We start from the raw sequence: 24,659 nt of genomic DNA on the forward strand, positions 1-24,659 counted from the left end.
GTGAATCTTTGGAATTCTCTGTCCCAGAGGGCTGTGGAGGTTGGATCGTTGAGTATATTCAAGACAGACATCAATAGATTTTTGGAGTCTAGGGGATTCAAGGGATATGGGGATCGGGCGGGAAAATGGAGTTGAGGTCGATGATCATCCATGATCTAATTGAATGGCTGAACAGGCTCGAGGGGCCGAATGGTCTACTCCTGCTCCTAATTCTTATGCTCTTATGTTCCCTCTCCTAAGACAGTATCATTGATCCATACTGCCACCCTCTCCTCCTAGGTTCTCTCCCTGGATTTCCTGAATATCCTGTACCCAGGAATGATAAGATGCCAATCCTCCTCTCCGCTATTTCCACTATGTCATAATTCCATATGCTGAGTTGTGCTTGCAGCTCGCCAACCTTATTTACCGCGCGCTCTGTGCATTTACGCACATGGACTGCAAATCCATCTTAACCTGCAGTGAATTGTCCCCTTCCCCCACCCATGTCTGAGCCCTGCTATTTCTGCACGACTCCAGTAAATTAGAGTGCATGCAGGACAGTCACACAATACAAATTCTCTGCCTAAGATCCAATCCCCGTCACTGACAGCGTGATTGACGGGGTAATGACCCAATCATCTTCAGTCTGGCCGGTTCTGGTGACGTTCGATGCAGCTGGTACAAACAGCCTCAGGTCTTGGCTAGTAATAAACTAAAACCTCGGCCTCTCTCTATTTAGGTTCCAGTCTCGGATTTTTCCAAGACCATTTCACATGTTGTTTGTTTTTTTTCTTGCGAGATCTCTATCTTTTAAAATTCCTTCTCGCCCCAGGGTTTTGTTTGCAAAGCCTTGCTTCCCACATTATTTGTTAACCGTCTTCTTCCCATCGGTGGTAGGGACGCCTCAGCCTCATTCTCGGGAAGACTCTCCCTTAACTCCTCTGCCACTTATCGCTGATATAGCTACTCAAAGCCCAAATGTGTACGAATAGTGTCAGAGGGACACTACCGTATAGGGACAGAAGTGTGATGCCACTAAGGCACATTCTAAACTCCATCGTGGAAAGATAAAAGCAAGGACAGAATGTCTGGATAGCACTCTCACCTCTGAGTCAGAAAGTTGTGGGTCAAGTCCCACTCCAGAGACTTGAGCATGTAAATCTCCAGTGTAGTGCTGAGGGAGTGCTGCACTGTCGGAGGGGCAGTACTGAGGGAGTGCTGTACTGTCTGAGGGGCAGTACTAAGGAAGTGCTGCACTGTCGGAGGGGCAGTACTGAGGGAGTGCTGTACTGTCTGAGGGACAGTACTGAGGAAGTGCTGCACTGTCGGAGGGGCAGTACTGAGGGAGTGCTGTACTGTCTGAGGGGCAGTACTGAGGAAGTGCTGCACTGTCGGAGGGGCAGTACTGAGGGAGCGCCGCACTATCGGAGGGGAAGTACTGAGGGAGCGCCGCACTGTCAGAAGGACAACTTCACAGCCAATGAATTGTCTTGTGGGACAAATGTGGCAGCCAATCTGCACATAAGAACAGGAAAATGGCAGAGAATTTGAACAAATATTTTCACAGTAGAAAACACTAAAAATATCCCAATAGTGGATAATCAAGGGGCTATAGGGAGGGAAGAACTTAATACATACAATCCCTACCACTGAAGAAGTATTACTCGGTAAAATAATGGGACTAAAGATGGACAAATCCCCTGGTTCTGATGGCTTACATACTAGGGCCTTAAAAAAGATGGCTGCAGAGATAGTGGATATTGGTTGTAATCTACCAAAATTCCCTGGATTCTGGGGCGGTCCCAGTGGATTTGAAAACCGCAAATGTAATGCTCCTATTTAAAAAAGGAGGCAGACAGAAAGCAGGAAACTATAGACCAGTTAGCCTAACATCTGTCTTTGGGAAAATGCTGGAGTCCATTATTAAGGAAGCAGTTGCAGGACATTTGGAAAAGCATGATTCAGTCAAGCAGAGTCAGCATGATTTTATGAAAGGGAAATCATGTTTGACAAATTTGCTAGAGTCCTTTGAGGATGTAATGAGCAGGGTGGATATGAGAACCAGTAGATGTGGTATATTTGGATTTCCAGAAGGCATTTGATAAGGTGCCACATAAAAGGTTACTGCACAATATAAAAGTTCATGGGGTGGAAGTAATATATTAGCATGGATAGAGGATTGGCTAACTAACAGAAAACAGAGTCATGTTAAACGGGTCATTTTACAGTTGGCAAACAGTAACTAGTGGGGTGCTGCAGGGATCGGTGCTGGGTACTCAACTATTTATAATCTATATTAATGACTTGGATGAAAGGACCGAGTGTAATGTAACCAAGTTTGCTGATGATAAAAAGATTGGTGGGAAAGCAAATTGTGAGGAGGACACAAAAAATCTGCAAAGGACTACAGACAGGCTAAGTGAGTGGGCAAAAATTTGACAAATGGAGTACAGTGTGGGAAAATGTGAGGTTATCCACTGTGCCAAAAATAAATAGAAAAGAAAATTATAATTTAAATGGAGAAAAATTGGAAAGTGCTGCAGTACAGAGGGTCCTGGGGGTCCTTGTGCATGAAACACAAAAAGTGAGTATGCAGGTACAGCAAATAATCATGAAGGAAAATGGAATGTTGGCCTTTATTGCAAGGGGGATAGAGTATAAAAGCAGAGAAGTCCTGCTCCAACTGTACAGGGTATTGGTGAGGCCACACCTGGAGTACTGCGTGTAGTTTTGGTCTCCGTATTTAAGGAAGGATATACTTGCATTGGAAGCTGTTCAGAGAAGGTTCACTAGGTTGATTCCAGAGATGAGGGGGTTGACTTATAAAGATAGGTTGAGTGGGTTGTGCCTATACTCATTGGAGTTCAGAAGAATGAGATGTGATCTTATTGAAACATAAGATAATGAGGGGGCTCGACAAGGTGGATGCAGAGAGGATATTTCCACTCAGAGGAGAGACTAAAACTAGAGGGCATAGTCTCAGAATGAGGGGCCGCCCATTTAAAACTGAGTTGAGGAGGAATTTGTTCTCTCAAGAGGGTTGTAAATCTGTGAAATGCTCTGACCCAGAGAGCTGTGGAGGCTGGGTCATTGAATTTATTTAAGGTGAATTTAGACAGATTTTTGAGCAATAAGGGAGTAAAGGGTTATGGGGAGCGGAGCTGAGTCCATGATCAGATCAGCCATGATTTTATTAAATGGCAGAGCAGGCTCGAGGGGCCAGGTGGCCGACTCATGCTCCTATTTCTTATATTCTTATGGTGAGGTCCCACAAACCGCAATGAGTTTATTTAATGAACTGAATTTAAATTTGGCAGGTGCTGGGGTGGGATTTGTACTCAAATCTCCAGATCATTAGTCTAGTAACATAACCACTATGCTACCATTCTGTACTAAACATAGGGCTGATATTGCACAAAGGCAAACTCTCGCTGGTTGCCATCAGCATCTTTCCAATGGGCAAAGAATCTTTCCCTTGCATTGTACCAGCAAAACTCTGAACAACAGTTTCCGCAGATCACACAGAAATCATGTTGTGTCTGACCACATTCTGCACAGGATGGCAGGAGGTAGAACTGTGCATAATTTGGTCAGACCCAACTTGGAGTAACTGCGTTCAGTTCTGGTCCCCGCCCCTCATGAAGGCCTCGGAGGGGGAGCACGGCAGATTCACCAGAATGATACCGGGGCTAAAAGGGTTAAATTACGAGGGCAGGTTGCACAGACTGGGCTTGTATTCCCTCGAGTTTAGAAGGTTAAGGGGCGATGTGTTTGTGGTGTTTAAGATGATTGAAGGATTTAATCGGGTCAATAGAGAGAAACTATTTCCTCTGGTGTGGGGAGTCCAGAACAAGGGAGCCTCACCTTAAAATTAGAGCCAGGCCGTTCAGGGGTGATGTCAGGAAACACTTCTTCACACAAAGGGCAGTGGGAATCTGGAACTCTCTCCCCCAATGGATGCTGGGTCAGTGTTGAAGACTGAGGTCGATAGATTTTTGTTGGGTAAGGATATCGAGGGATATGGAGCAAAAGTGGGTAAATACAGGATGTGATTGAATGGCGGAATAGGCTTGAGGGGCTGAACGACCCCCTCCTGTGCTGGATCATTCTATGGTCTAGTTGAAAGGAAAATGAACTAAAGCCTTTCATTGCCTGACCATCCCCATTTCTCAAGCCATTCTCTGTGGATTTTGGCAAGGGGCTCACACCAATGTACTGACCTGAGTGAGGAGCCAAGACATGTTCATTCCCTTGGCTTTGGCTTGCTTGCACTCAATCAGCCTGGGCGTGCTGTCCACATCTACCAGGCACTTGTTGTCATCCTCATCAACCAGGGGCTTCAGTATCCCGATATAGATCTGCCCGTTGCTCAAGTAATAAATGCTCTGTGAGAGGAAGGTGAAGAAATATCAGTTGCCACGGACACACCATCTATGCTTTTCTAATCACATGTATTTAATTCATTCTCTGGATGTGGGCGTTGCTGGCAAGGCCGGCAGTTATTGCCCATCCCTAGTTGCTCTGAGAAGGTGGTAGTGAGCTACCTTCTTCTACTTGAACTGCTGGTAGCAATTTTAAAACAGCAGAGTGGCCATTTCAGAGTGAAGTTAACAGTCAAACCACGATGCATATTTTTAAAATGTGGTGAGGGTTTCTGCCTCTACCACCCATTCAGGCAGTGGGTTCCAGACCCACACCACCCTCTGGGTGAAGAGATTTCCCCTCAAATCCTCTCTAAACCTCCAACCAATTACTTTAAATCTATGTTCCCTGGTTGTTGACCCCTTGCTTAGGGAAATAGGTCCTTCCTATCCACTCTGTCCAGGCTCCTCATAATTTTATACATGTCTGAGGTCCACTGTTCCAGGGACCGTGTAGCTCTCCATTACCCCCTCAAGGTGGCGATTTTTCAAGTGTGAGTCTGCAATGTAGATATTCAAACAGGGATGGAGGTGGTGGGGGCGGGGGGCGAACGAGGGGCTGCGTTAGGGGGAAATCATAGTCAAATTTGACCCTATCACCACTTGGCGTCCATACTCATGAGCTTACAGCAAGGAGCACTGGGTAATGACACATAAACAACAACAACTTGCCTTTGTTCCCTCCAGGACTTGACTATTCCAACGCACTCCTGGCTGGCCGCCCACATTCTACCCTACGTAAACCTCAGCTCATCCAAAACTCGGCTGCCCCGTGTCCCAACTCACACCAAGTCCTGCTCACCCATCACTACCTGTGCTCGCTGACCTACGTTATCTCCCGGTCCGGCAACGCCTCCATTTTAAAAGTCTCATCCTCGTGTTCAAATCCCTTCATGGCCTTGCCCCTCCCTATCTCTGTAATCTCCTCCAGCCCCAGAACCTCCTGAGATCTCTGCGCTCCTCCAATTCTGGCCTCTTGCGCATCCCCAATGTTCTTCGCTCCACCATCGGTGGCCCTACCTTCAGCTGCCTGGGCCCCAAGCTCTGGAACTCCCTCCCTAAACTTCTCCACCTCTCTACCTCTCTCTCCTCCTTTAAACTGCTCCTTAAAACCTACCTCTTTGACCAATATCTCTATATGTGGCTCGGTTTCAAATTTTGTCTGATTTATGCTCCTGTGAAGCACATTGGGACGGTTTAATACATTTAAGGCATAATATACGAACATAAGAAATAGGAGCAGTGGGCCATTCGGCCCCTTGAGCCTGCTCTGCCATTCAATAAGATCATGGCTGATTTTTGACCTCAACTCCACTTTCCCGCCCAATCCCCATATCCCTTGATTCTCTTTATTCCTCAAAATTTATACACCTCTGTCTTGAATATACTCAGTGACTGAGCCTCCACAGCCCTCTGGGGTAGAGAATTCCAAAGATTCACAGCCCTCTGAGTGGAGAAATTTCTCCTCTTCTCAGTCCTAAATGGCCGACCCCTTATTCTGAAACTGTGACCCCTGGTTCTAGACTCCCCAGCCAGGGGAAACATTTTCTCAGCAGTAACCCTGGCAATCCCTGTAAGAATTTTGTATGTTTCAATGAGATCACCTCTCATTCTTCTGAACTCTAGAGAATATAGGCCTAGTCTGCCCAATCTCTCCTCATAGGACAATCCCCCCATCCCAGGAATCAGTCTGGTGAACCTTCGTTGCACTCCCTCTATGGCAAGTATATCCTTCCTTAGGTAAGGAGACCAAAACTGTACACAATACTCCAGGTACAGTTTCACCAGGGCCCTATATGACAGTAAGACTTCTTTACTCATACTCTAATCCCTTTGTAACAAAAACTAACATACTATTTGCTTTCCTAATTGCTTGCTGTACCTCCAAGTTAACGTTCTGTGATTTCTGTACAAGGACCCCCCAGGTCCCGCTGAATGTAAGTTGTTGTTGTTGAGAACTGAGACCTAATTCCGATTGAGCCTCGGCCCAGTTGTCCTGCACTTCCTACTCCATCGCGTCAAGGGAAAGAAAAGGTTAGCGCTTTGTAGGAATTTGGAAATGTAATCACCCTGTAATCATCGTGCAGGGAGCTCATTATTTCCTTCTAATGGGACACTTTTCAACACTGCAGAAAATCCGACCTTCATTCTATACCTCGAAAGTCCCCACGAACTACTGAGACGAGGGCGGAGAGGCACACACCATAAACCAGATAAAACGCAACGGAAATGATGAGCTGAATTCACAAGTCGAGATAAGCAGACAAATACTAGCAAAATATTTTCTGTGAAGTGTTATCATCTTTGGTGTCAGCCGTGGCTCAGTGGGCAGCACTCTCGTCTCTGAGTCAAAAGATTGTGGGTTCAAGTCACATTCCAGGGACTTGAGCACAAAAATCTAGGCTGACACTACAGTGTAGTGCTGAGAGAGAGCTGCACTGTCGGAGGGGCAGTACTGAGGGAGCACTGCACTGTCGGAGGGGCAGTACTGAGGGAGCACTGCACTGTCGGAGGGGCAGTACTGAGGGAGAGCTGCACTGTCGGAGGGGCAGTACTGAGGGAGCGCTGCACTGTCGAAGGAGCAGTACTGAGTGAGCGCCACACTGTCGGAGGGGCTGTTCTGAGGGAGCGCTGCACCGTTGGAGGGGCAGAAATGAGGGAGCGCTGCACTGTCGGAGGGTCAGTACTGAGGGAGCGCTGCACTGTTGGAGGGGCAGTACTGAGGGAGCGCTGCACTGTCGAAGGAGCAGTACTGAGTGAGCGCCACACTGTCGGAGGGGCAGTTCTGAGGGAGCGCTGCACCGTTGGAGGGGCAGAAATGAGGGAGCGCTGCACTGTCGGAGGGTCAGTACTGAGGGAGCGCTGCACTGTTGGAGGGGCAGAAATGAGGGAGCGCTGCACTGTCGGAGGGGCAGTACTGAGGGAGCGCTGCACTGTCGAAGGAGCAGTACTGAGTGAGCGCCACACTGTCGGAGGGTCAGTACTGAGGGAGCGCTGCACCGTTGGAGGGGCAGAAATGAGGGAGCGCTGCACCGTCGGAGAGGCAGTACTGAGGGAGCGCCGTACTGTCGGAGAGGCAGTACTGAGGGAGCGCTGCACTGTTGGAGGGGCAGAAATGAGGGAGCGCTGCACTGTCGGAGAGGCAGTACTGAGGGAGCGCCGTACTGTCGGAGGGGCAGTACTGAAGGAGCGCCACACTGTCGGAGGGGCAGTTCTGAGGGAGCGCTGCACCGTTGGAGGGGCAGAAATGAGGGAGCGCTGCACTGTCAGAGGGTCAGTACTGAGGGAGCGCTGCACTGTTGGAGGGGCAGAAATGAGGGAGCGCTGCACTGTCGGAGGGGCAGTACTGAGGGAGCGCTGCACTGTCGAAGGAGCAGTACTGAGTGAGCGCCACACTGTCGGAGGGGCAGTTCTGAGGGAGCGCTGCACCGTTGGAGGGAGAGAAATGAGGGAGCGCTGCACTGTCGGAGGGTCAGTACTGAGGGAGCGCTGCACTGTTGGAGGGGCAGAAATGAGGGAGCGCTGCACTGTCGGAGAGGCAGTACTGAGGGAGCGCTGCACTGTTGGAGGGGCAGAAATGAGGGAGCGCTGCACTGTCGGAGAGGCAGTACTGAGGGAGCGCCGTACTGTCGGAGGGGCAGTACTGAAGGAGCGCCGTACTGTCGGAGGTGTTGTCTTTCCAATGAGATATTAAACCGAGGCTCCGTCTGCTCTCTCAAATGGACATAAACGATCTCATGGCACTATTTCAAAGACAAGCAAGGGAATTATCCCCAGTGTCCTGGGGCCAATATTTATCCCTCAATCAACATAACAAAAACGGATTATCTGGTCATTATCACATTGCTGCTTGTGGGAGTTTGCTGTGTGCAAATTGGCTGCTGAGTTCCCACATTACAACAGTGACGACACTGCACCTTATCGAATACCTTCTGGAAATCCAAATACATCACATCCACTGGTTTCCCCTTATCCACCCTGCTCATTCCATCCTCAAAGAACTCCAGCAAATTTGTCAAACCTGATTTCCCTTTCATAAAACCATGCTGACTCTGCTTAATTGAATTATGCTTTTCCAAATGTCCTGCTACTGCTTCCTTAATAATGGACTCCAGCATTTTCCCAATGACAGATGGTAGGCTAATAGTCTATAGTTTCCTGCTTTCTGTCTTTTTTATATAGGGGCGTTACATTTGCGGTTTTCCAAATGGCTGGGACCTCCCCAGAATCCAGGAAACTTTGGGAGATTACAACTAATGCATCCACTATCTCTGCAGCCATTTATTTTAAGACCCTAGGATGCAAGCCATTTGGTCCAGGGGACTTGTCCGCCTTTAATCCCATTATTTTACCGAGTACTATATCTTTAGTGATAGTGATTATATTAAGTTCCTCCCTCCTTATAGCCCTTTGATTGTCCACTATTGGGATGTTTTTAGTGTCTTCTACCGTGAAGACCGATACAAAATATTTATTCAACATCTCTGCCATCTCCCTTTTCCCCATTATTAATTCCCCAGTCTCATCCTCTAGGGGACCAACATTTACTTTAGCCACTCTTTTCTTTTTCATGCTAGTTTACTTTCATAATCTATCTTCCCTCGTTTTATTATTTTTTTAGTCGTTCTTTGCTAACTTTTAAAGGTTTCCCAATCTTCTGGCCTCCCACTAGTCTTGGTCACATTGTATGCCCTTGTTTTCAATTTGATACCATCCCTTATTTCCTTAGTGAGCCACGGATGGTTGTCCCTTCTCTTACAGTCTTTCCTTCTCATTGGAATATATTCGGGAGGGACCAAGTGTAATGTAGCCAAATTTACTGACGATACAAAGATGGGTGGGAAAGCAAATTGTGAGGGGGACACAAAGAATCTGCAAAGGAATAAAGACAGGCCGTGAGTGGGCAAACATTTGGCAGAGGGAGTATAATGTGGAAAAATGTGAGGTTATTCAATTTGGTGGGAAGAATAGAAAAGCAAAATATTATTCAACTGGAGAGAGACTACAGAATGCTGCAGTACAGAGGGACCTGGGGGCCCTTGTGCATGAAACACAAAAAGTTAGTATGCAGGTACAGCAAGTGATCAGGAAGGCAAATGGAATGTTGGCCTTTATTGCAAGGGGGATAGAATATAAAAGTAGGGAAGTCCTGCTACAACTGTACAGGGCATTGGTGAGACCACACCTGGAGTACTGCATACATTTTTGGTCTCCTTATTTAAGGAGGGATATACTTGCATTGGAGGCAGTTCAGAGAAGGTTCACGAGATTGATTCCGGAGATGAAGGGAAGTTGAGTAGGTTGGGTCTATACTCATTGGAGTTTAAAAGAACAGTGTAACTATTTATACTGCACTGTCAAGCCCTGCCCCCTGTCAAGCTCCACCCCCTCCCTGTCCCACCCCGGCACCGAATCATTCCCTCCACGTGGTGCCGAGAAGCAGGACCTGAGGCCCAAGACTCTGCTGAGGCCCCGACTCTCTTCATCCGCTCTGATCCCACCCCTCTCAGGGGGCCGAGAATGGTGGCCGACAGGGCCTGTGGGCGGCCGAGAGCTGCGTCGGGGGACCAAGAGGTGGTGGAAGAGGGAGAGAGAGAGCGAGAGGCTGAGTGAGAGAGAGAGAGGCTGGGAGAGAGGCTGGGAGGGAGGGCGAGAGAGAGAGAGGCTGGGGGAGCGAGACTGGGAGAGAGAGAGATGCTGGGGGAGTGTGAGAGAGACTGGGAGAGAGAGAGAGAGAGGCTAGGGAAGTGTGAGAGAGGCTGGGAGAGAGAGAGAGAGGCTGGGGGAGAGAGAGAGAGAGAGAGAGAGAGAGAGGCTGGGGAGAGAGAGAGTGAGAGAGGCTGGGAGAGAGAGAGAGCAAGAGAGAGAGGCTAGGGAAGTGTGAGAGGCTGGGAGAGAGAGAGAGAGAGAGAGAGGCTGGGAGAGAGAGAGAGCGAGAGAGAGCTGGGGGAGAGAGCGAGTGAGAGAGGCTGGGGGAGTGTGAGAGAGGCTGGGAGAGAGAGAAAGAGAGAGAGAGGTTGGGGGAGTGTGAGAGAGGCTGGGAGAGAGAGGGAGAGGCTGGGAGAGAGAGAGAGAGGTTGGGGAAGTATGAGAGAGGCTGGGGGAGAGAGAGGCTGGGAGAGAGAGAGAGTGCGACTAGGGGAGAGAGACATGGATGGGGAGGGGGATTGGAGGGGGGAGAGAGGGAACTCAGAGAACATCGGACATTGTTGAGATGGATGAAATCCAGAAGTCACTACACTGTCACTATTCACTTCATACCCAGTAAACCTGTTAACAATCCGTACACAATGCCTGCCCCATCTATGGTGGGGGTGGGTTGGGGAAAGGATGCATTTGCGCTGGGGTAAGGCACTTTGGCTGGGGGAGGCATGCACTTGGACTGGGGTAAGGCACTTTGGCTGGCCCTTGCTGTTTTCTGGGGAGCTCCGTCCTCTGTCGCTTCAGAAAGTCAGTGGATCGAGTTACAATTTGCAAAGTCAGTGAGACCTTGAAATGGACATTTCCAGTTACACATTCCTGTGAAATTTCAAGATGTGGCTTCTGCTCCATGAGGACCAATCAGAAACAAAGGGTGGAGCATGGTGGCCATTTTTGCAGTACAAATAAGCGCATCCTTAAAAGAATGAGAGGTGATCTTATTGAAACATGTAAAATTCTGAGGGGGCTTGACAGGGTAGATGCAGAGAGGATGTTTCCCCTCGAGGGGGAATGTAGAACTAGGGGACCTACTTTCAGAATAAGGAGTCGCCCATTTAAGACAGAAATGAGGAAGGATTTCTTCTCTCAGAGGGTCGTGAAACTTTGGAATTCTCTACGCCAGAGAGCTGTGGAGGCTGGGTCACTGAATATATTCAAGGCAGAGTTGGACAGATTTTTGAACAATAAGGGAATCAAGGGTTATGGGGACCGGGCAGGGAAGTGGAGTTGAGGCCAAGATCAGATCAGCCATGATCTTATTGAATGGCGGAGCGGGCTCGAGGGGCCAAATGGCCAACTCCTGCTCCTACTTCTTATGATCTTATGTTCTTAACTGCCCGAAATAATTGCCACAATTAGCACGTTATAAAACGAAGCCTTAGCCATCAATTGAATCGTGTGGTAATGAGAAACGGTTAGCGCTGCTTGTGCCCGATAGGTGGGTGTCAGGGGGACCGAAGTGTAAAATGGGCAATAGCGTATTGACAACCCACCCAATCTCTTGTTCCGTGCATAAGAGTACGTGTCAGTGTATATGAGTGTGTGTATCCAAGTACAGGTACATGAATTTGTGTGTTTATAGAATCATAGAAACTTGCAGCATAGAAGGAGGCCATTCGGCCCATCCTGCCTGTGCCGGCTCTGTGAATGATCCGTCGTGTTCAGTCCCACATCCCCGATAAGTTCCTCATCCTCAAGTACTTCTCCAACTCCCCTTTAACATTAGAGATGGGATCGGCTTCCACCACCTTTTCAGGAGAATAACTTCTCCAGTCTCTCCTCGTAACTGAGGTCCCTCATCCCTGATACCGTTCTGGTAAACCCCCTTTGCACCCTTGCGAAGGCCTCTAAGGGGTATGGTAGCATAGTGGTTATGTTACTGGACCAGTAATCCAGAGACGTGAATTCAAAGCCCACCAAGGCAGCTGGGGAATTTAAATTCAGATAAATAAATAAATCTGAAATAAAAAGCTAGTGTTAGTAATGGTGACCATGAAACTACTGAATTGTCCTTCAGGGAAGGAAATCTGCCACCCTTACCCGGTCTGGCCGCCATGTGACTCCAGACCCACAGCAATGTGGTAGACTCTGAACTGCCCTCTGAAATGGCCCAGCGAGACACTCATTTGTCTCAAGGGCAATTAGGGATGGGCAATAACTGCTGGCCTGGCCAGCAATGTCCACATCCAATGAATGAATTAAAAAAATTCTTTCGTCAAGTGAGGTTATATATCATCATCATAGACGGTCCCTCGCAACGAGGATGACTTGCTTCCATGCCAAAAAAAGATGAGTTCACAGGTGTTTTGAATGAAGGACCCGAACTACATCCTCAAGGGTGGAAGATGCCGGTGCGTTGATTTTTTAACGTGTGGTGGCCGTTGCACACCAGCCACCACACGGGCTTGACAGAGCTCGGTCTTGGTCCAGTGGCAAGGATCACCCAAGACGACTGGAGACCTGCTCTGCTGCACAGACCTAGTGTGCTCACAGTGTGGGCTGGCCCTGGGCCCCTGGCCCCGAACTCACGCTTCTCCTGGACCCTAATCACATCCCTCCACAGTCTCTCGCTGCTCCTTCGCCCCGACCTCGCCGCCCCTGCTGTATCTGCCCACGTCCAATCACCGACCCAGACCTTGATGACGTCACTCTTCGCTGCCGTCGCTCTCCTGCACCAGCTCGCGCTGTTCCCTGGGGTGGCATGCCTCCACGCTGCCCCCGTGCCATTCACCTCCACTCCTTTCATGGCCCCGACCTGCCGCTGGTGTTCTCACGCAGGTCGGAGCCTGCGTGAGGTTATATATATTGTCAACAATACCCCAGTTGAGGCCGAACCAGTGATTTATAAAGTTCTATGTGTGCGCGTGCATGTGTGCATTTGGTGGAAGGTTAGTGCATTGCTGGTACATGTCTGAATCTGTGAGGAAAGCCCTTTAAATTAGTTACAGCATGGGGAGCTGCTGAGGAGGGAGAGAGGAGAGTGAGAGACGCTCCAATGACATGATGAGAGCTGTGACGGTGATCGAGAGAGGCCCGGGGGGAGCAGAGGTGGTGAGAGGGACAAGAGTGAGGAATCTCAATAAAGAAGACGATTGACTAACACAATGGACCAGAGTTCTGACAGATATAATTAGGTGAAGAGAGACATCGAAGTGAATGAGAAGAATAAAAGGAGCTGATAGAAAGCGAGTGGGGGAGAGAGGGAGAGAACGAGCGTGAGAGAGAGGGAGAGAGAGAGAAAGAGCGTGAGAGAATGACAACTAGAGAAGGAGTGAGAGAGTGAGAGAAAGAACATGAGAGAGAGGGAGAGAGAAAGAAAGAGAGTGAGGGAGAGAGAGAGAGAAAGAGCATGAGAGTGAGGGAGAGAGAGAAAGAGCGTGAGAGAATGACAACTAGAGAATGTGCGATAGAGTAAGAGAAAGAGCATGAAAGTGAGGGAGAGAGAGAGAAAGAGTGTGAGAGAGAAAGAAGGAGGGAGAGAGAAAACGTGAGAGAGAGGGAGAGAGAAAGAGAAACAGAAAAAGTGACAAAGGAGGATAGAGAAAGGGAATCTGAATTTAAAATGATCTCAATAATGGCTTGGAGCAAAGATTGAAAATGATGTCCTCAGAACTATAGCTTGTTAACATTCAAGAACAGCGATGGTAAATGATTTCAATGTGATTTGTATATTTCATTAATTTGCATTAATTGAGCCGGGCAGTGACCGAGATCTGCATGTTAATTAGCCTTCTGCCTGAGGCCTTTTACCAACACTAATAGATTTTTAAGGCTAGTCAATCATTTTTGGTATTTTTAACCTGTGCAAAGAGTTAGCAAGGGGAGAAATTCACCGGGCTATGGGGAAAGGGCAGATGGGAGTAGGACTAATTGGATCGCTCTTTCACAGAGCCGGCACAGGCTCGATGGGCCGAATGGTCTCCTTCTGTGCTGTATTGTTCTATGATTCTGTGAACTATGGACTTCTGATGGAAGTTTTCAGGATATTGAGGGGAACTGACAGGGTAGATGGAGAGAAACTAGTTCCTCTGGTTGGGGAGTCCAGGACCAGGGGGCATAGTCTAAAAATTAGAGCCAGACCTTTCAGGAATGAAATTAGGAAACACTTCGACACACAAAGAGTGGGAGAAGTTTGGAACGCTCTTCTGCAAATGCCAATTGATACTGGAGGTCAATTATTAATTTTAAATCGGAGATTGATAGCTTTTTGTTAAGCAAAGTATTGAGGGATATGGGACAAAGGTGGGTATATGGAGTTAGATCGCAGATCAGCCATGATCTCACTGAATGGTGGAACAGGTTCGAGGGGTTGAATAGCCTTCTGTTCCGATGTTCCTAACTATTGCTCAGTTGTCACGTGAACCGGGTAAACTCTCTCATCCACACTTCCAGTGAGAGGCTGCGTTCCAAGGAAGCTTGGGCCAGAGGATTGATGGGTCAGAGAGTGAGGCCCAACATCCAGCCTGGGCTGTCTTTGACTGAGACTCCTAGCTGTGGGGGGGGGGGTGCGTAGATTGGTGAATTCACCCTGGTGTGTCCAACAAACACATTAGGATGCACAGTCAGTTGTGTAGATGGGAGGAGGGACATGGGCAGATTAAAGGAGTCGTCAAAACTGCGGCAGATAAGAACATAAGAATTAGGAGCAGGAGTCGGCCATTCGGCTCCTCGAGCCTGCTCCGCCATTCAACTCCACCTTCCTTGATTCCCTTAATATCTAAAAATCTATCTCTGCCTTGAATATACTCAAAAACTGAGCCTCCACAGCCCTCTGGGGTAGAGAATTCCCAAGATTCATCACCCTCTGAGTGAAGCGGTTTCTCCTCATCTCAGTCCTAAATGGCCGACCCCTTATTCTGAGACTGTGACCCCTGGTTCTAGACTCCCCAGCCAGAGGAAACATCCTCCCTGCATCTACCCTGTCAGGCCCTGTAAGAATTGTGTATGTTTCAATGAGATCACCTCTCATCCTTCTGAACTCTAGCTGGAGTTCAATGAGGGGAAGAGTGAGGTCACCCGCTTTGGATCTGGGAAAGACAGATTGGAATATTCTCTTATTGGAGAGAAACTAGGGAGTGTGGGGAGCAAAAGGATTTGAGTGTGCATGTACACAACTCCCTAAAGGCTAGTGCACACCTGCAAAAACAAATCCGAAAGGCTGATGGAACGTTGGCCTTTATCTCGGGGGGAACTGGAATGTAAAGAGGAGGAAGTGATGCTGCAGCTGCACAGAGCTCTGGTCAGACCCTGTCTGGAGTATTCCGTTCAGTCCTGGGCCCCGCCCTCAGGGAGGATATATCGGCCTCAGAGGGGGAGCAGATTCACCAGAATGATACCGGGGCTAAAAGGGTTAAATTACGAGGGCAGGTTGCACAGACTGGGCTTGTATTCCCTTGACTTTAGAAAATTAAGGGGTGGATCTAATCAAGGTGTTTGAGATGATTAAAGGAGTTGATGGGGTCGATAGGGAGAAACTATTTCCTCTGGTGCAGGAAGTCCAGAATAAGAAGGCATCACCTTAAAATTAGAGCCAGGCCGTTCAGGGTTGATGTCAGGAAGCACTTCTTCACACAAAGGGCGGTGGGAATCTGGAACTCTCCTCCCCCCCGCAAAACGCTGTGGATGCTGGGGGTCAATTGGAGCTTTCAAGACTGGGATTGACAGATTTTTGTTGGGTCAGGGTATCGAGGGATATGAAGCTAAAGTGGGTAAATGGAGTTAAGATACAGATCAGCCATGATATGATTGAATGGTGGAGCAGGTTCGAGGGGCTGAATGGCCTACAACAACAACAACTTGTATTTATATAATGCCATTATCGTATGAAATGTCCCAAGGCACTTCACAGGAATGTTATGAGATTAAAATTTGACAGCGAGCTGCATAAGTATAAATTAGTACAGGTAACCAAAAGCTTGGTGAAAGAGGTTGGTTTTAAGGAGCTTTTTGAAGGAAGAAAGAGAGGTAGAGAGGCGGAGAAGTTTAGGGAGGGAGTTCCAGAGCTTGGGGCCCAGGCAACAGAAGGCACGGCCACCGATGGTTGAGCAATTATAATCATGGATGCTCAGGAGGGAAGAATTTGAGGAGTGTAGACATCTCAGGGGGTTGTGTGGGCTGAAGGAGATTACAGCGATAGGGAGGGGCAAGGCCATGGAGGAATTTGAAAACAAGGATCAGAATTTTGAAATCGAGGTGTTGCTTAACCGGGAGCCAATGTAGGTCAGCGAGCACAGGCGGGACTTGTTGCAAGTTAGGACATGGGCAGCCGAGTTTTGGATCACCTCTAGTTTACGTAGGGTAGAATGTGGGAGGTCAGCCTATGTTCTTATTGGAGGAACAGCAGGAAGCTCTCCAAGTGTCTGAAGCAACACTTCCCCTTCGAGCAACGCCACTAAAGCCAGGGAGGGGGAAATTCAGAAGCACCCCGTCTGAGGCCCTAACTTTGAAAAGTTGAAAAAATAGTGCCTGCCACTAATAATTTCAACTTTCAAAAACTGTGCTGGTTGTGCTCCAGGAAGGAAGTAGAGCATTACACTCCACTTCCTTCCTGGAGTGCTACAGGACGCAGGTCGGTGTGTGGCATTGGTGCGATCCCAGGCTCCTCCCCTCCCTTAAAGGGAAAGGCTATCGCTGCTGGCTCTGCATTGGGCCCAGTGAGTTGGTCCCCAAGGGCAGCCCCGATCCAGCCCAATCAGCCCCACGCACTCCCCCGATCTGGCCCGATCGGCCCCACGCACTCCCCCGATCCGGCCCGATTGGCCCCGCGCACTGCAGCAGATCCGGGCTGATTGATCACGGGCAAAGAGGAATCCAAAAAATTAAAAAACATTAGTTTAACATTTTTTTGCACTTACCTCGGCCACCTCCCTTTCTACCATTGCCCCCCGCCCCCGATCAACGCCTCCTGCAGCTGTTGGCGAGGGGGGGGGGGTGAGACGGCGGGGGCAGGAATACGGAGATTGAAATGAGGAATCATCGTGAGAGTAGTGGGAAATGGATCCGCTCCATTTCAACATCTCCCCCGGCTCAATCCCACCGGTCGGGAAGAAAATGTTTGATTGGGTTTCCATTTGTGGGGGAGACCAGAACTAGGGGCCGTCAATATAAGACAGTCACTAAAAAATCCAATAGGGAATTCAGGAGAAACTTCTTTACCCAGAGAGTGGTGAGAATGTGAAACTCGCTGCCACAGGGAGTGGTCGAGGCAAACAGCACAGATGCATTCAAGGGGAAGCTGGATAAAAACTCGAGGGAGAAAGGAATAGAAGGAGATGCTGATGGAGTAAGATGAAGAGCGGTGGGAGGAGGTTCGTGTGGAGCATAAACACCGGCACGGACGAGTTGAAATTTAGAATTGAGATGAGGAGTAATTTTTTCTCTGAGAGGGTTGTAAGTCTGTGGAATTATCTGTCCCAGAGAGCTGTGGAAGCTGGGTCATTGAATATATTTAAGGTTTTTTGAACAATAAGGGAGCCGAGGGTTATGGGGAGCAGGCGGGGAAGTGGAGCTGAGTCTATGATCGGATCAGCCATGATCATATTGAATGGCGGAGCAGGCTCGTGTGGCCTAATGGCCTACTCCTGCTCCTATTTCTTATGTTCTGATGAATGGCTTATTTCTGTGCTGTAGATCCGATGTAACTTTCCCTTCTTGCAACAAGCATGTAGCGGCCATTGTTTGAACTATAATAATTTAGTGTGAGATACTTACAGAGAAATCCAAGTGCCAGATTGTGATCGCCGTTGACTGTGAGTTACGTAGACGGTGCAGTGGAGAAACAATGTTCGTTCAGTCCACTCAGTTTTACCCGAACTGATTGGCTAGCTGCGTCTCCATGGAAGCCAGCAATCTCAGCAAGGTCGGGGATTGCTGTTCCAAACAGTTAGGTAAGAGGACAAGGCCTGTGGGATTATTTATCCGGGCTCGGTCCACGTTAGTCTGCGTGTACGGGTCAAACGGCATCACGTGGAGTTAGGCGTCAGGAGCAGGCAAAGTCTGACTTTCGACGCAAAAGCATTTAAACTTTCTGACACTTTTAATTACATGTAAGATGCTTTGCCTCGTTGCTGACTTGATTCATTGTGGTTGACAAATAAGAGGTCATTGTGAAATGTGCCTCTTATAATTGTAGTCAGTACCCTGTCAGCCAAAGTTATTGTCAAAACATTTGGCAACAAATTGAGGAACCTGTCAGTACCAGCCACATTTGCAAAACCACAAATCTCTACCTGCAAATCAAACTTGTCCACACCCTGCAACACGAGGTGCTGTTACCTCACTGCCCAGTGTTTTGTGCAACTCCTAATTTGCCAATCGAACTCTAGCTTCCCACCGTGAGTTCACTGCTGAGCTGAGCCATTTCACCTCGTCAGTGTCTTCACTGCATGGCACAAGCAGGCTGGCACAGGCGACAGGCTCAACATCCAATTCCCATTGGGGCATACACAGTGCTGAAACACTGACTCTACGAGCGGCGAGGTCGGGATCGAGGAGTCCAGCAGCGAGGCAGAGGCCCAGGAATGGCATAGCATGTAACAACAGCGGGGTCAGGGCCCAGGGAAGGTGCAGCACGGGCCAGCCCACACTGCGATCTATGAACAGTAGGCGTTTGTGTGTGCATTAGGTCCGTGCAGCAGAGCTGGTCTCTGGTTGTCTTGGTTAATCCTTACCACTGGACCAAGACCTAGTTCTGTCAATCATTATCATCATAGGCGGTCCCTCGAACCGAGGATGACTTGCTTCCACGTCAAAAAGTTCACAGGTGTTTCAATGAAGGACCTAAAATTCCAGGTCCCAAACTAAATCTTGAAGGGTGGAAGATGCCTGTGCATGGATTTTGTTAACGTGTGGTGGCCGTTGCACACCAGCCACCACACGGGCTTGACAGAGCTAGGTCTTGGTCCAGTGGCAAGGATTAACCAAGACGCTTGGAGACCAGCTCTGCTGCACAGACCTAGTGCGCTCACACATCGCAGTGTGGGCCGGTCCGTACTGCCTCTGGGCCCTCGCCTCTTCTGGGCCCTGAACTCACGCCTCTCCTGGGCTCCCATCACGTCCCTCTGAAATCTCTCATCGCTCCTTCGCCCCGACCTCGCCACTCGTGCTGTACCTGTCCACGCTCCAATCACCGACCTGGAATATGGTGACTTCCCTTTTCACTGCCGTTGCTCTCCTGTTCCAGCACGTGCTGCTCCCTGGAGTGGTATGCTGCCACAATGCTCCTTCCGCTCCCCGGCCTGCTCCGATGGTGCTCTGTCAAGCCCGTGTGGTGGCTGGTGTGCAGCAGCCACCACACGTTAAAAAAATCCAAGCACAGGCATCTTCCACCCTTCAACATGTAGTTCATGATCTGGAATATCAGGTCCCTCATTGAAACACCTGTGAACTCATCCCCTTTTTGGTGTGGAAGTGAGTCATCCTCGATACGAGGGACCGTCTAATACTATACCAGCCCAAGGGGCTCATGTGGATTTTAATGTTTTACAGACAGCCTACATGGAGGCCACATCCCTCCTCCTATCTACACAACTCACTGTGCCTCCTAACGTTGTGTTTGTTGGACACACCAGGGTGAATTCACCAATCCACGCCCCCCAGCTAGGAGTCTCAGTCAAAGACAGCCCTGGCTAGATGTTGGACCTCACTCTCTGAACCATCAATCCTCTGGCCCAAGCTCCCTTGGAACACAGCATCTCACTGGAAGTGTGGATGATAGCGCTTACCCGGTTCACGTGACAACTGAGCAATAGTTAGGAACATAGAAAGAAAGAAAGACTTGCATTTATATAGCGCCTTTCACAACTACCGGACGTCTCTAAGCACTTTACAGTCAATGAAGTACTTTTGGAGTGTAGTCGCTGTTGTAATGTGGGAAGCGCAGCAACCAATTTGCGCACAGTAAGCTCCCACAACAGCAATGTGATAATGACCAGATCATCTGTTTTACGTCCACTTGAGGGCCTCGGATTAATGCCTCACCCGAAAGACGGCACCTCCGACAGTGCAGCACTCCCTCAGTACTGCCCCTCTAACAGTGCAACTCTCCCTCAATACTGCCCTCTCCGACAGAGTAGCGCTCCCTCAGTATTGCACCTCTGACAGTGCAGCGTTCCCTCAATACTGCCCCTCCGACAGTGCGGCGCTCCCTCAGTACTGCCCCTCTGACAGTGCGGCGCTCCCTCAGTACTGCCCCTCCGACAGTGCAGTGCTCCCTCAGTATTGCCCTTCCGACGGTGCGCTGCTCCCTCAGTACTGCCCCTCCGACAGTGTGGCGTTCCCTCATTACTGCCCTTCCGACAGTGCAGAGGTCCCTCAGTACTGCCCCAACGACAGTGTGGCGCTCCCTCAATACCAGGTATCAGGTTAATATCTAAATTGTCTTCATTTGCGTGGGACAGGCTGGATGGGCCAGAGGGTCTTTATCTGTCCGGCATTGACCGTATGTCTGTATGTTCATACCATGATCGGAAACACAGCCCTCCCATACGGAACAGTGACTTTGTGTGACTCTGCCCCGGGTCTTTGTTGCACATACCTGTGGCGCCCATCCATGGCAGCCGTACATAATGGGAATATTGTCTGTCGCTGGCCCCTGATCAACGCATAAATCGCTTTTCAGGGAATTTTTGAGCTGCAATAAACAGAGAAATAAAACATGCTTGTATTAGACGATGCCTAGGAATAACTAGGGCGGTAGACAGCACTTTAAACTAATGAAGGGTGAGTGGGAGGATTCAGGAATAGTAAATTTAAAGGCAGCAAGAGAAATGTCAAGGCTCTAGAGCAGAGCAGAGTTTGGGGTAAAAATAAGCAGAGTGTGTCAGGAAGGGACAGAGAGAGGAACCAAGGTCACAGGGCATCAGTGACTGAGGTGACATCAGGGAAAAATAGAAAAAAGTCAAAGCTAAAGACATTATAGCCCCGAAATTGCCCCCCACCCAAAAGAGGCTGCACGCACCCTGTTTCTGAGGTTTTTACCGCCACGGTGGTTGAGGGGGAGCCGCTTGAGCGAAACTCTGCTCTTTGTTGTTTTTTTTTCAGGCGGACCGGAAGTCACTCATAATGGGGGCAGAAGTTGGGAGGTAAGTACACCCGAGGGGCGGAGGTTAGGGAAGGGTGCAGTGACCGCCGCGATGATGTCCCCACAGCGCTCCCCTTCCCTTAAAGGGGAGAGCCTGCACGATTTCTAAACTTGGGCCCACTGGGCCACCAGGGACGGTTTCAGCCGGGGCAGAGGGGGTGCCAGGCTACCTGTTGGCAACCCGGCCGAACCCTGGGAGCATAATTGTCGGCCCGACCTGGCAGTCGCCCGGCAAAAAACAAACATGGTGGCAGCAGCAGCGCGCCCTCCCCTTTAAGGGAAGCCGCACCGCCGTTGCAGAAGCCACAGCCTCACTGCTCCGCCGGGAAAAAGCTTGTTTTGGCACTGCCCAGCGGGAGGAAGATTTTCACGGTGGCATTTCGCCGTTGGGTGGTAGAGCGGCGGTGTGCATGGTGATGACACACCAGCGGAGCAGAGGGGAGCGGGTCACCGCCAGGATACCACAGGAGTAGAATTTTGATAATGGCAGCATTTCACGAAAAGTCAGCGGCCATTGCACGTCCCACGTGGCCGGCAATTTCCGGTGTTAACAGGCCTTCAGGAAAGGGGCAATTTCGGCCCCGATATCTGAAAGCGCGAAGCATTCGCAACAAAATAGATCAATTAATAGCGCAGATAAAAATTAATAATTTGCTCTAATAGCCATTACAGAGTCGTGGTTGCAAAGTGACCAAGGTTGGGAACTTAATATTCCAGGATACTTAACTTTTAGAAGAGATAGGCAAAGTGGAAAAGGAGCATGGGTAGCCCTGATAATAAAGGATGGGATAAAGACAGTAGAGAGAAAGGATCTTAGCTCCGAAAATTAAGAAGTAGAATCAGTTTGGTTGGAGCTAAGAAACAGCAAGGGGCAGAAAACATTGGTGGGAGTTGTTTATAGGCCCCCAAACAGTAGTGGTAATGTAGGGCACAGTATAAATCAGGAAATTAAAGGTACCTGTAACAAGGATAATACAGTAATCATGGGGGCTTTAATCTACATATAGACTGGGCAAACCAAATTTGCAGTAATAATATGGAGGACGAGTTCATGGAATGTATACAAGATAGTTTTCTACATTAGTATGTTGAGGAACCAACTAGAGAACAGGCTATTTTAGATCTAGTATTGTGCAATGAGAAAGGGTTCATTAATAACTTTGAACTAAATGGGCTTTTAGGGAAGAGTGACCATAATATGATAGAATTTTACGTTGAGTTTGAAAGTGATTTAGTTAAATCCGAAACTAGGGTCTTAAATCTAAACAAAGCAAACTACGTAGGTATGAGGTGTGAGTTAGTTAAGGTAGATTGGGAAACTACACTAAAAGGTATGACGGTAGACAAGTAACGGCTAGCATTTAAAGAACTAATACATAATTTACAACCAACATACATTCCTTTAAGGTGCAAAAAACCCACAAGAAAAGTGGTCCAACTGTGGATAGTATTAGATCAGAGGAAGAGGCTTACAATGTTGTCAGAAAGAGCAGTAAGCCCGAGGATTGGGATTTTAGAATTCAGCAAAAGAGGACCAAGAAATTGATAAAGAAAGGGAAAATAGAATATGCGAGTAAACTAATGAGAGACATAAAAACAGACTGTAAAAACTTCTATAGGTGTGTAAAAAGGAAAAGATTAGCAAAAGTAAATGTGAGTCCCCTACAGGATGCGACACGAGAAATTGTAATGGGGAATAATGAAATGGCAGAGAAATTAAACAAATACTTTTGTGTTTGTTTTCACGGAAGAAGACACAAAAAACCTCTCAGAAATTGCGGAGTATCAAGGGTACAGAGCATAATCACTAGCATGGAGCAGTTGGACTGATGGTCTGATTCTGTAAACTCTATGTAAACCTGTCGTTTTTACATTCATTTCTCTCACCTGGACTATTTGAAAATTCACATCGTTTTGCTTATACATAAAAGTTAAAATACAACTCCCTGTGAGGAGAATTTAATTGAACTTGTTCCTTATTGACAACTTCAGTTAATGAGCTGGATTCCTTATTTAGCTAGCTCTTCCATTGGGTGGATCATCATCATAGGCAGTCCCTCAAAATCGAGGAAGACTTGCTTCCACTCTAAAAGTGAGTTCTCAGGTAGCTATACAGTCCAATACGAGAACCACAGTCTCTGTCACAGGTGGGACAGACAGTGGTTGAAGGAAAGGGTGGGTGGGGAGTCTGGTTTGCCGCACGCTCCTTCCGCTGCCTGCGCTTGGTTTCTGCATACTCTCGGCGACGAGACTCGAGGTGCTCAGCGCCTTCCCGGATGCTCTTCCTCCACTTAGGGCGGTCTTTGGCCAGGGACGCCCAGGTGTCGGTGGGGATGTTGCACTTTATCAAGGAGGCTTTGAGGGTGTCCTTGAAATGTTTCCTCTGCCCACCTGGGGATCACCTGCCATGTAGGATTTTCGCGTAGAGTGCTTGCTTTGGGAGTCTCGTGTCGGGCATGCGGACAATATGGCCCGCCCAACGGAGCTGGTCGAGTGTGGTCAGTGCTTTGATGCTGGAGATGTTGGTCTGATCGAGAACACTGACATTGGTGCGTCTATCCTCCCAGGGGATTTGCAGGATCTTGCGGAGATAATGGGCGAATGGGATCACTATATCTCCCTGACTCTGTTATATTATCAATAATTTCACTCTTGTTACATACAATTGCTATTCCATCAAGCAAAACCATTAATTATGAGTCTGCCTTTGATTCTGCTCCAGCTAATTCTCCCATTCTACAGAAACCCCAATTAAAAAGATAATATCGATCCCGTTGCAAGACTGACTGCTGTCCTTGATTGCATTATCAGTGATTACAGGCCGCTAAAACCTCAGCAGCAGTATGCAGGGGCACATGTTTAATTAGGTTTCCTCATTAAGCACTGATTCCTTCGATGCTGAAACTTTACGAGAGAAAACTAGCAAGAGACATAAAAACAGACTGTAAAAGCTTCTATATGAACGAAAAAAGAAAAAGATTTGCGAAAGTTACAGGCTGAGACAGGAGAAATTATAATGGGGAATAAGGAAATGACAGGGAAATGAAACAAATATTTTGTGTCTGTCTTCACGCAAAAAACCTCCCAGAAATAGTGGCGTACCAAGGGTCTAGCGAGAATGAGGAATTGAAAGAAATGAGTACCGTATATACTCGCGTATCATGCGACTTTTGAAGACCTAAATTGTAACCTAAATTTGGGGGGTCGCATGATACGCGAGATACAAAATTTGCGGGTGTGAAGTGCTGGCCAAGATTAGGCTGTTAGGCTGTTAAGCAGACCGTATCCACGCTGAATCTCGGCAGGTATCTCCTGGGCTGGATTGCAGCCTCTATTGTCACTTGTACTGTATCTTTGCTGTGGTCTAGAGATCGCCACCCACAACTCCCTCTGAAGTTTGCTGCATTATTAGAGGCTCCATCTATCTCAGCCCATGCTTCTTTTACCCGCAAACACAGTAGAGGCTGTGGCTGAAC

The 24,659-nt window shown here is 48.4% G+C and overlaps 1 protein-coding gene across 1 annotated transcript in view; it reads right to left on the minus strand.

The window, feature by feature from the left end:
• Positions 1-24,659, minus strand: part of galnt18b (UDP-N-acetyl-alpha-D-galactosamine:polypeptide N-acetylgalactosaminyltransferase 18b) — a 180,368-nt gene that overhangs the window by 15,801 nt on the left and 139,908 nt on the right. Inside the window, exons 10-11 of the mRNA XM_070898742.1 lie at positions 20,638-20,733; positions 4,203-4,367 (exon numbers count right to left, since the gene is read on the minus strand). Coding sequence (XP_070754843.1) covers positions 4,203-4,367; positions 20,638-20,733 — 261 coding nt within the window. The remainder of the gene's footprint in view (positions 1-4,202; positions 4,368-20,637; positions 20,734-24,659) is intronic.

This window comes from Pristiophorus japonicus, chromosome 14 (assembly GCF_044704955.1).
Source record: "Pristiophorus japonicus isolate sPriJap1 chromosome 14, sPriJap1.hap1, whole genome shotgun sequence".
Classification (NCBI taxonomy): Eukaryota; Metazoa; Chordata; class Chondrichthyes; family Pristiophoridae; genus Pristiophorus; species Pristiophorus japonicus.